Source organism: Desmodus rotundus, chromosome 3 (assembly GCF_022682495.2).
Source record: "Desmodus rotundus isolate HL8 chromosome 3, HLdesRot8A.1, whole genome shotgun sequence".
NCBI lineage: Eukaryota > Metazoa > Chordata > Mammalia > Chiroptera > Phyllostomidae > Desmodus > Desmodus rotundus.
Genome location: NC_071389.1, coordinates 182960114 through 182973046, shown reverse-complemented (window position 1 = coordinate 182973046; position 12933 = coordinate 182960114). Strand labels below are relative to the sequence as shown.

The following is a 12933-nucleotide window of genomic DNA, read 5'->3' as shown; positions in this document are numbered from 1 at the left end:
GCTACATATACTTATTCTTCACCAGTGTTAGATACGTTTTTCCCAAATCCTTACATTTTCTACTATATTATGGTCCCTTTTTTCACACATAGATTGCTGTACACACAAATATGGGGGTTTTTTCCCTTGTTTTTTCTGAGTTGTCTTGGTTAGAAATGGCTCCCCCACCCCTGGATTGCTCAGGTACCTAATCTCCTGGGATATTTTTGTCAAATTTCTTGCTTTGTTTTATATTTAAGATATCAACTTTTTGTACAAATAAGTTCAAACTCTACTTTCTTTCAAATGACTACCTAGGATGTGAGGGCGATCTGGCTGCAACATCTGTCACCCCATTGATCACCAGGGTTGATTCGACTGATCTGGCTGGCTAGGTGGGTGTCGCCTTCCTCCCTCACCAATCCATGTGCGTCCCTCCCGAAGCTGCACACTCAGTCAAAGAGGACGACCTTCCCAACTAGAGGAGAGGACCGGTCTTCGGTCAAGGGTATACGGGTAGCTATGCTCCCCTGCTAGAACCTCCAAACAAGCTCTCAAATGAATATCTAGGTGTTTCACTACAACTTACTAAAAATATCCATTGTCTTTCCACTAAATTCAAATGCCAGTTTCTGCCATACATTTCATTCTCATATATATTGAGGCTTATTTCTGGAATCTCTTCTCTGTTTCACTCATCTTTTCCTATTCTAAACAATACAATTTAATTAGAAACTGCACTCCTAAGGCTTTTTCTCACACCTATAACCCATTCTGAGCTGCAGCTAAAGGCATCCTGAGTCAGGGCGATCCTAAAGGGTGACAGTGGACTATCCTGACTCAGCCAGCTGAGCACCAATCACAGCGGCTGTGCTAATGCGGTATCTTTGCTGTAGCATTACAAGGGGTGCACTGATATGGTTAATGTTTCCTTTTCCAACCTCTGGAAAAGAAGAACCAGAAGTTCCCATTCACACTGAGCAGGTAAAAGTGAACACTCAAGAGTCTTGCCCCAGGGCAATGATAACTCTCCTACCCTCTGACATAATATTTTATGAAAGGATATGAACTTTCTGGACATTTCTCAAAACAAAACATTAGACCACTATATCAATAACAATGTGTTAGTCAGACCCAATGAGAAAGAAATGGCAAGTACCCTAAAGACCTTGCTACAGTGCATGCCCTCCAGACAGTAGAAATAAACCCTATGGAGACACATTAATAAAATAACATATCTGGAACGTGCCAAGACCCCCCCTCCAAAGTAGGTCTGACATCTGGCATCTCTCAAACAGAAAGGACAATGCCAGGTATACGCCTTTGGATTCAGGAGGGAGAATACTGTACACTTGAAAACACTGCTGCAATCCATTGACAAGTGACATGGGGGCTGCCAACTGGTAGTCTAGCTGTGGGATGTTGGAGGCATATCTCTTCAGCAGCTGAACTGCCAGATGTGCGGGAGTTGGGAGAAGAAGACATGTCTGTACTCCAGCAGAGCCACTCCACGGTGAATATTTGTTAAGTTACTTAAGCTCTCTGGCGAATTTCCTCAATAGGGAATTTTAAATGTTTATTATTTTGCACAAGTGCACTCACATTGTCTTGGCTTTCAAAGTCTGAGTCGATGAGGATGATGACAGAAATGATGGTGATGATGGTAACGGTCTGCACCATCAGCAGGAAAACCCTCCTCTCACTGCATCCCCGCGGTAGGCAGAACTCTAAGATAACCCTCAAGATCCCTCCCCCGGTATGTACGCCCTGGATAGCCCCTCCCCTTGAGTGCAGGTAAGACCTGTGAATGTGATGGCAAGGCCGCGCCCATGACCATGTTACATTACATAAGACTCTTCGGGCCAATTAGAGGAGACTCTCCTGCCAGCCTTGAAGAAGCAAAGTAATGTGTTGGGGCAGGAAAATTGTAGTCAGCCTTTAGGGGCCAAAACCTCCTTTTCCACAATCACAAGAAAATCAATCTTCTCAACAACCAGTGAGCTTGGAAGAACCCTAAGCCTCAGATGAGATCACAGCCCTGATTTCAGCCTGAAGAGCCCCAGAGCAGATCCAGCTTCCTGGCCCACAGTCACTGTGACATAGTAAATGGATGTTGTTTTAAGTCACTAAGTATATGGTGACTTGTAGGAAGCACAGACAATGAATATAATCCCTTCAGCCAAAATATCCTCAACTTCTCCATCACTGAGACATCAAGCATGTTTTCTTGGGCCATCCAGCAAATTTCCCCCCGGAAGATAGCTTTAGCAATATGCTTTGAACACATATTGCTGCTTCTAATACTGTAAGAGCATAAATATCAAAATGAAATTAAAAAACCTAGAAAAGCAGATGCCAATATTTAAATATGGACATCAATGGGGCTGAATATTTTCAGAGAACTAAGTCTCAAGTCCTTATTTATGTCTTCCCAGACATATCAATTAAATTATTAAAATGTTTTTCAGTTAACTCATAAAATTTTATAATACTGTTATTTGTACTTTATAAGAGATACATTGTTTTTTCCTTTTCCAAAATGCACTGTTGAGTTGCCTTTGTAAAGATACCCTTACCTGTGGGGAGAGGGGAAGGCATGCTCTTACCTGTACGACAGGTACCAGAACAATATTGTGGTAGATTATAGGAGCAAGGAGGCCATAACATTGAGTCACAGCTTGAAGCGCATAACTGGAATCATTTAGGTAGTTGCTAAGCTCCAATGCCACTAATACTCTCTCACATTCAATTAGTCTGGCAATCTGCAAAGAAACAGGTATCGTTACACAAATTGAATATCGGGTGCTTAACTAATGTGTCTCTACGGAAAACAAAGGTAGGAAATGTCATCCCTGTGGCTTAGCAACAATATTAATGTTGGTATAAAGAAAAACCTAAATTCAGGAACAACACTAACTCCAAAATAAAGCTACGCAAGGTAACATAATCTTAAACTTCAGAATTTTGTGTAAAATAATACATATGCCACAAGTAACAGAAACTGGTAAGATGAAATCTTGGCTATATATTAATGTTAGAAAAAATAGAGTTGTTGTAAAAACATAGATTATAAGAAATAATCACTAAAACACTGCCCCCACTTGATTATCAGAGTCCCATTTCCCTTCCGGATTTGTGAGAAAACAGTAAATTTTCAGTAGAGCAAACTAATCTTCTGTTAAAATTCTCCTATGTAAATAAAAATGATAGTAAGATGTAAAGATAGACACTTGAAAAGAGTAAGAATCTTATCTTACTCCTCCTTTACCTTTTCTGAGGAAGATTTCATTATATTTCAGGGTATACACATACAAGATTATGTACAGAGAAAACTGTATGAGTGGCAACCAGAAACTTCCATACAGCAAATTATTGCTCGGATGGTAGTCTAGCATTCTGGAAGTCACTGACCTACTTAAGGAGCACCTTGACCTTCAGACTGTGGGCTGCAAGGAGACACTGGATGCAATGCAATAGAAACAGCGTGATGGTGGTGAGTGTTTCGGCTCCACAAGACTGTGGACTTGTCTTGGGCAGAGAGTCATGTTTTTTTCACTTTCATATTCACAGAAACTATTACAAGCTCATATAACAATTTACTGGTTAACTAACAAATACATGGATGGGAAGGAAAAAGCAACTGTGAAAAAGCTAACCAAAAAATGGCAAAAGTCTCCATATATCTAAGGTGAGTAAAGAAGGAAAGAGGTAGAAGAGTAACCTCAATCTAAAATGACAAAAAATGTAGGACTGTTACTAAAAGCAAGAGCATCGGAAGGCTGTAGATGCACACAGAACAACGTCTGTAAGCACCCTGAGAATCCATCTCTAGGAGACAGGTTAAATTCCCGCCTCTGTACAGGAATGCACATTATAATTAAAAAGAATTTGGTCATTGATATGTACCACCAGGAAAATATGTCCAAGCTACATTATAAAAAATGTTTAAAAGTCAAGATGCAGAACAGCAAATATATCACGATGTCATTTTTGTAAACATAACAAAAATAACAAATTTAGCTAAGCATATGTTTTAAATTAGATAAAGGAGACAAAAATGTACTATTCTTAAGGGCAACAGGATTATAATGGTTTCACCTTACACATTATACATTTTTGAACATTTGAAATTTATACTGCTTTTGTACAGGAAAAGAGTAAGTTGGAAAACAAAAACAAAACAAGCAACCCCCAGGGCGGTGACTCCTACGTGGAATATCAAACAAGCCAGCACGGACATACAATGGCCCCTCGGTCCGTGCACAACCAGGATTTGCATCCCCCCCAAGAAAATTAATTTCAAACATCAAGAAACAAATAAAGGAAAATTGGCACATTTTTAGTCATTTTAATTCACTTACTTGTTGAGAAGGAAATATCTCATTGCCTTTGATATTATCACAGAAAAGATTTTCTTCTTTGATTTTAATGTCACTCGTTACAAAAATATTTCTAAGAAAAAGGTACAAGAGGATTGAAGAAGTCTCTGCCAAAATATCTGAATGTAATCTGCAAAAGGAAGTAAGTAAATCACATTACAGGTTTAAAAATAAAATGATTCAGCATGTGAACTTGCCTTTTGGAATTGATTTGTTCTTAGCATCTACACAATGATCCCAAGATAGCAGCAGGAAATCGTGGAACAGCTATTCTCGTACCGTGTTTAAGTTAGAAACAAAAACTATCCTTAACAACAAGTTCGCAACTACGAAAATTAAGCTCCTGAGATATTACGTCATAGATACATAAAAATAAGTATTGTCAAAGCTTTCTGGTTCTAATGTATAAAGTTCTTTTTATCAATAGAATGAAATCGCCATAGATATTCAGACATTAGGAAAACAGGCCCAATAGTTAATGAACTTTTCAAAAATGAGGGTATTTATAGCAGAATCAGCCATGGAGAGAGAGGGAGGGAGGGAGAAACTTTTAGATCATTTCTATTTATCTTTTCTAAGTTACAGCCAATGGTGCCAACCAATGGCAAAACTGGGAACTATACAGTTTTCCTTCTTTGTTCCCAATACTCCCTTCCTTACTCTTAGCCTTGTTTGGTGACAAACCCTCCCTTTTGGGCTTCAGGTTTACCTACTCTCCATTCGCCCTATTCCTATAAAGCAAGTGTCTGACATCAGCAATTCACACCTGAAGATCAGCTGCTACACCACCATGTTAAACTCTAAGATTACCTTGGCCGGGAGAGTTTTAGTTCTCCCACTCTCCTCGTCCTTGTGCTGGCCATCAGAACTCGGACATGTGCAGTTCCCAGGCTATCCCCTCCTCCTGGCTCCGTGTCCTTCCCACCCAGCTCAGACTCTGCTGGCCATTTCAATAGTGGCCTCTCTAGCACTTTATATTCTGCACCCCTTATTTTATGCAATAATCAATTTGCCTGACCTCACACAGATGTCCCTGACCATTTTTCTATCCCTGCCACAATGCTCAATCCACTATTTATTAATGTATTCTCATTCATCCTTTTTTTCATTCAAACTATCATTTTCTGGTTACCTACTGTGTACAAGACACTATTCTAGGACCTGGGGCATAAGGATGAATCAAAAGTGGCCTTGAAACAGGATCTGAGCTCTACTACAATTCATGTTATGTGACAGCAGCTGAGTCATTAGTGCTTCTCAGCAACACTTCCATTTCCCTCTGATGTCACCTTGCTCACATTCTCCACAACAAATGTTCTGAACCCCTTCTTCTCCACCCCATGTGCTTTTTTATCCTCCTGGCTCTGCCACAGTGTCTCCGTCACCTGCAACTTCTTGTACCCTCAACCTCTTCCTCTCTCCTGGCTCCTTTCTCTTCACCCTCCAAAAGTCTTTCCTTAAGCATGCCCTCCCCCTCAAGCTTCTTCCCACTTTCTTCTTCTCTTTACCGCCAAAGCTCACATCCATAGTCTACCAGTTACAATTCTCCATTTTTAATTATTCCTTAGTCAATTGCAAAAGGTTTCTGTCCCATCACAGCACAAAAATGACTCTCTTGGACTAACCAATGGCCTCCTAAATTACCAACTCTAAAAGCTCTTCTTAGTTTACATCCTGCCTGACCTCTCTGTAGCATTCTATTAATCAGCTGCTCTACCTGAACTTGCACTAGCATTCAATCCTGCTGGCCAGTCCCTCCGTGGTGATGCTCTTGCTATCCTTGGCAGTACACTTTCCCATACTTTCACCTCCTGGACTGCTCCTTTTCAATGGCCTGCCTTGGTCCCACCTCTGTTTCCATCTCTTAAGTGTAAGATACCCAGGGTTCAAACTCCAGCCTTCTATCTGTTCTGCTACATAAGTCATTCCCTGGGGGATATCACTCATCATCAAAATTTCAATGATGACCTCAATGGACAATTTCTAATCTGTATCTGTAGCCTTGACCTCACTCCTAAAATGTCAGCACTAAATATCCAACTACCTTCTGGATATCTCCTATCTATAAGAGTGTCCTGCCAGAAAACTAAACTCAAACTATGTTCAATCAAAGTCATTATCTTGCTACAAAAACATGCCCCACCTGTCATGCTCCCATAGTAAATGTAACAGGCTTCCTGTCAGGTAACGCTGGAAATCCCAGCCAGCTTTCACTCCTCACTCTCTCTTATCTTCCCAAGTTTTGTAAGATATTCCAAGTCCTGTCTCCTCCAAAATGCCACTCGGGTCTATCTCCCGTAGCATCTGGCATCCTTGTACATAGCAAATGCTAAGTGTACGGTTTTTAAATTAAGTGTAACTATACCTACATGTGAATACGCATTATCAATGCCTTTCCTCAGCCAGAATTGGCACTTTCAGCTCACTGTCTTTGATTAAGGAGCAATGGGTTCCATCTTCTCATCAAAGATACTTCAGACATTAATAAGTAGGTAAAGGAGATTCTTGTTGTTTCTGAACTTGTTAAGACAGCCTGAAATCACACCAATGCTTGTTTCTTAAGCTGCTCCTAAACTTTGTTCTTTTCAGGGGAAAAAATGGCGGTAAAGCAAAGGATGGCCTATGGTTTTATATACGGCTTCTACTGGCCTGTCTGAAGTTGCTGATGGTCTAATCCTGGAAGCCTCCTCAAGGCAAGGAAAGCCTGTTCACCCTAACAGTCTACCTACCCACCAGATCCTAACCTTAACCTGAACCTGACCTTTTCTGTTACACACATTCCCAATGATATTTGTGTTTTATACTATAACTGACCTTACCTTGACTAGTGTTTGGTATTTTTTTATAACTTTCATTAACTTATATTCAGAAAGTTGAATTCAGAATGCACCCATATGCCTACAGTGTTTTTTTTTTCCTTATTCAGGCAAAGAAGTTTCTACCAAGGGCTCGAGACCTTGAAATGTTCATGCTTATTAAAAACTGATTGAAAACAGTTTTATATGGACTATCTTAACATGAAATTGAAAATAAATTAACTTTAGGTATCACTCCCAACACTTAATTTCAAAAAGGAAATTAATATTTTAAATGAATATTTCTAATTACCTTCTCTGTGTAATAGTCATTATATTGCTTAAACAAATAACAGATTGTTCATTTTGAGGTGGTGAAGCGACAAAATAATCCCAGACCGGTGAGAAAACTTTCTTAGCCAACTCATAGTCTCCAATCTGATAGGCAACCTACAACAGAAAGTGCATTATCTCATGCAGTATTTTTATTTGTGGAATGTGCATTTTAAACAAGAATTCTGAGAAGGTCCTATCACACACCAATTCCACAGTTATTCACATTTGCTGCTCTGCTCCGCAGTGCCGCAGTAAGGGAACGACAGCCACTGGCAAGGGAGACGGGCACACTTTGAAATCTCTTTTATTTCTAAATTGCATGGAAATTTGAAACTCTGTAAGGATGTTTCAAATTCTCATAAGCAAAACAAAGATCACATCTGAACCAAATTAATTTCATTTTCATCTATCTCGGCAGCGCACTCCCATTTATTATAGACACTGTTATAATGAACAGTCTGTTCCAGGAGAAACAATCAGATTTCCCAAGCCCAAAATATGAAATCTAGTTCATTCTCTTCTGGTCCTGACTGGCACTTCCGGGGCTTTTGTGCAACAAAGGGCTCACAGCTGAAAAGGGTGAAGAACAAAGCAGAGATGCTCCCAGGAAGCCATGAAAGTTCAACATATTCAACATTAGGCAAAATAACTGATTTTACGGGTAAAACCTAGAAGCTCAGTAGGAAAAAAAAAATCAGCATATCTATTTTTTTTGGTAGAATACATTTCTTTAAAGATATTTCTAAAAATTATTCTATTTTTATATGGGTACAAGTTATATGCTGCTTCAAATCTTAACGGAAGCGGGTAAAACATAAAGAATAAATAAATTCAGTGAATTAAGTATGTAGATGACATGTTGCTAGATAACACTCCACTCAAGGGAATAATTTACAGAGCCAGAACTTTTTAAAGCTGCCGGGTCAGCACTCAAAATCAACCAGCCAATAAACTTTTACGAAGTTTCTACTGTGTGCTAAGCACAGTAAAAATAGCTTCTTAGAGCTTACAATGATCTCATATTCCATGAAACTGTAATCAAATTACAGATATAAAACACGAGAAATCACAGAAAAACTATGAAGAGTAAGGTAATAATTGTGGAGGCTTAGAAATGAAGAAATAAAGACTTCAAGGAAGAGGCAGGGCTTCAGCTGAACCCTAGGAAGAGGTTAAGATTCAGGGGGCCATAGGTTAGACAGAATCTGAGTAACATCCAGCAGTAAACATCCCCCCGGTGCAGTCAGGAGAGACTGGAAAGTCAGGTCAGGGTTTGGAGAGAAGCAGGCAATGTGATCGGACAGGCAGAGTGGGACATGACTTCAGAAGGCCCTGAAAGTTGGGTGGGCATATTTAAAGATGTCAAGTAAAAAACTAAGCACTTTATGTGCATTATTATATTGACCCCTCGTTACAGCTCTATTAAGTAAGTTCTCTTACCACCCTCATTTTTCAGATGAGAACACTGGGGCATTGAAAAGTTAAATAATTTGAACAGAGCCTGACACTCAGTAAGAAGATTGGAGCCAAGATTTGGAGTAGAAACCAGGTAACTTTTCTGGACTGCATTGATCGAATAAAGAAGTGGGCCAAGTGGTCACTACAACACAGTCTAATTCTAAGATTTCCATGGGAGAAAATAACAGACGATGTATAATGGGGTTGGTGAAACTGTAATTGAATGTTCTTTCCTTTTAAAGGCAATCTATATTCTTTTGAAAAATAACATTATTTATCCAATTAGTGAACACTGTGAAACAAGAAATAATACCTTGATAAAACTACGGCTTATAAAATCGTTGTGGGTTAGCAGAGGAGTGCCAGGCTATGTGTTCAAAGATGGTTAACTTGTGGTGATGTGTAGCACAGATTTTAGGGGGGATGAGGCTCAAATGAGAAAGAAGCACTGATGACTAATGCAATAATGAAGTATGGTAGAAACTTCAATACACGACCTTCACCTGGCTCCCAGAACTACACTCTCCTGATTTTTATTTTCACTGCAAAGGCCACATTCCCTCTCAGTTATCTATGCAAGCTCCTCCTCTTTCCCCCAATCTGTTTACATTGGCATGCTACAGAGTTTGGTCCTTGGACCTCTCCTCTTCTACATGGAAGTCAGTATACGCTTACTTCCTTGGTAATATCCTTCAGCTCCATGGCTTTGTCACATGACTCCTCTCAAATCCCTCTCCTGCCCAGACCTCTGTCTCTCCCAAACTCTAGATTCATCTATCTAATTAATTACTCAACAATTCTCTCTGAATATCCAATAAATCTAATATGTAATAAATATCCAATAATATGTAATATCTCAACAGGCCTAAAACTGAATTTTAGATCTTCCCCTGCCCGAATCTATACCTCCCACAGCCTTCTCCAACTCTAAATATCTTAGAGTCATCTTTTATTTTTCTCTTTACATTAGTTCCATCAGGAATCCTTGATAACTCCTCCCTTAATACATATCCAGAATCTGACCACTTCTCACTACATCAACTGCTATCACTCTGGCGAAGCCACCTTCATCTCTCTGGGTTATAGCAACAGAGAGGCCTCTCTGCTTCCGCCCTTACCCCTATGGTCTACTTCCAACACAGCAGTCAGGGTGAGCCCTTAAAAATGCATCACATTATATCATGCCACTACTCAAAACCCTCCATTTCATTCAAGGCAAAAGCCAAAGTTCTTACAATGGCCTAAAAGTCTTTTCAGGATCTGCTCCCCCCCCCCCACTTAGCTTCACTTCTCTGATCAATCCTTGACTCCCCACGGGTCCCTCAGCTCTAGCCATACTGGCCTCCTTTATATTTGTAAAACATACCAGGTGCACTTCTGGAAAGCTTAGGGCTTTTGCTCTAGCTCCTTCTGCAGAATGCTCTTCCTCCAAGAGCCTTTCCCTCACCTCTTTCAAGTCTCTGCTCAAATCTCACCTGCTAGATGAGGTCTTCCCCGATCACTCGGTTTAACACTGCAATCAACCTTCCAGTCCCCCATTTCAGATTTCCAATTCCTTTTACCATATTCTTTATTTCCATAGAACTTATCTTCCAACATACTAGATTATTTATTTATTTATTTACTACATTCATTATTTATTAGCTATCTCCCACCATGGCATTTTATTCACTTTGCTTAGAACAGTGGTTCTGAAAGTACGGTTCAGTGACCATCAGCATCAGCATCTCCTAGGAACTTGTTAGAAATGCAGAACTTCAGGCGCCACCCCAGATTAGGGAGTCACTCTGGTGGCAGCACCCAGCAATCTGTTCAAATAGCACTCCAGAGCGCTCTGATGCAAACTCAAGTTTGACATCACTAGCCTGGAGCAATGCCTAGTGCAAAGCAAGCACTCAAATCATAATGTGTTAAGTAAATTAAATAATGTGTTGAGTGCATCTTTTCCTAATAATTTCCCTCTACCCACAGGAAAGGGCACCCGGAAAGGGCACAGGAAAGGGCACTCTGCTATAACACGGTTGACTGACCCCAGGTGAGTACTTGACCTGAGTGTTTTACGGCCCCCGCTTCAAAACAAGATGGACCCCCCCACCCTGCGTTTGGTTCTGATGTCAAGGCTCATGACCTGGACACACTTAAACAATTTGAGAGAAAATTTATTACTCACACAAGAGACTTCTAGGGAGAGTCTGGCGGGCACAAGCAGGTCCGGACTGGCTTGGACAAAGCAGAAGGAATGGGTGGGGCCTTGATTAGTGGCCGGGGAGTAGGAATTAGGCAAGTTTCTGCCAGCTGGGAAGTTTCAATTTCCTGCTGGCACCAAAGACAAGGGAAGCCCACAGACCTCCCTGTCAGCCTGCTGGAATGCGTGTCCAAAGGAAAAAAGAAGAGTGAAGTTTCAAACCAAGTCAGTGGGCAAATATCAAAAGTGAGGTCAGACTCTCTATTACATCAGGCAGGCCTATCACAGACTCTTTCCCAGGAATTTGGAATCAAGATTAGGAGCCAGCTAGCTGGTCTCTGTTTATAGATGAAATTGAGGGATCTATAAAAATTCAGGAGCTGCCATTTCTCCTCCAAAGATAGAGAGATGAAGAGACTCGGTCTTTGCAGAAAGGAAAAGAAAGCAGCTACAGAGAGAGAACCAAAGGCATGAGACCTAGAGGTGCTTGCACCCTGCAGTCTTCTCAGGGTGCATTCCCCAAGCCAAGATGGTTCCCTTACTTGCAAAGGCTTAACTGAAGCCATAAGTCAAAATTATCTAAACAAGGTATTGTTGTGGTAATGAGATTGGTTAAAAAAAAGAGAGAGACAGAGTTCAAAATAAGAAGAGACAACATCTAGCACAGAACCCGGCAAAAAATACCACAAACAGACATTGACTAAATAATTCATTAATAAATGGATGAGTAGAGAGAGTAGTAATGTTTAGAGGATGAGATGGAAAAGAAGAGTTGAAACTTCCTACAGAGCTTTAAAAATGGTGATGACTATCTTCTTTACCTGGTAGTTTTTTCTTTTATTATTTGCCTGGTCATAGGCAAAAGGTAAACATCTATTAATCAATAAATTTCAATGAATTCATATATGAAGTGGAAAAAATGTATGAACTTTATTTCCTTTTCTCCTGCCACCACTGTGACTGCTGACAAAGCATTCATGTCCCCGACACCAAATTCGGCTGTCAGTGCTGATCATCAAGGCCTGCTGAGCAACTCCAAACCCGGGCAGAGAAAAGATGGGAGACATGTAGGCCCTAGAAGAACTGGGCACACGTTAGGTGTCGAACACATGACTCCCTGGAACCTGGACAGAGCAATTGAAAGGCACGAGCTGGTTCAAGTGTCAGGCTTACCATCTGCTACCCAAGTGACCTTGGGTAAATTACTTACCCTCCCTGAGATACCTTTTCTAGAATTAACTGGAACTGGCAGAGGAAGAATTAAATTAATCTCTGTCTCCTCAACTATAAAATGAAAGTGATAATACCCCCTTATAGAGTTATTGTAATAAAGGGAATGATGAATTTTTAAATGCCTGTCACACAATAGTTTTTTAATAAATGATAGTCCCCATTTCTTTTTCTCAACCAGCCACTGTGTCAACTCACTACTTGATGTAATGGTTCAATAATCCAGCAGTAATGTGGCACTTTGTCATATAGCCATTTTACAGATAGGGAAATGGAGACCAAGCAATTTGCCTAAAATTCGGCTCACAGATATCTAATTTTCTGCATTTTGTATCATATTATCTAGCCATTCCCAACTTAAAGAGGAAGAATAAAAAAGTGAAGATAAAAGAGGGGGAAACTGAAAAATATCCACACAAAATATATCATTCATAAAGGTTTCTCAAAAAATTGTCCAGATTGGCTAAATACTACAGTAAGGGAAAACCTAGTAAAGATTCTCCTGAATTTATTAATACCTAAGATTAATGTTGAGCAAAATACAACCTAATATCCCAAGCCAAGTTAATAA

General features: G+C 40.1%; 1 protein-coding gene across 7 annotated transcripts in view; it reads right to left on the bottom strand.

The window, feature by feature from the left end:
- CFAP54 (cilia and flagella associated protein 54) overlaps positions 1–12933 on the bottom strand; it is a 245242-nt gene that overhangs the window by 158626 nt on the left and 73683 nt on the right. For all 7 annotated transcript variants that reach the window (XM_053921909.2, XM_024579348.3, XM_053921907.2 and 4 more), the window contains 3 exons: positions 7467–7603; positions 4341–4488; positions 2586–2741 (listed from right to left, as the gene is read on the bottom strand). In XM_053921909.2, the coding sequence (XP_053777884.1) occupies positions 2586–2741; positions 4341–4488; positions 7467–7603 (441 nt within the window). The remainder of the gene's footprint in view (positions 1–2585; positions 2742–4340; positions 4489–7466; positions 7604–12933) is intronic.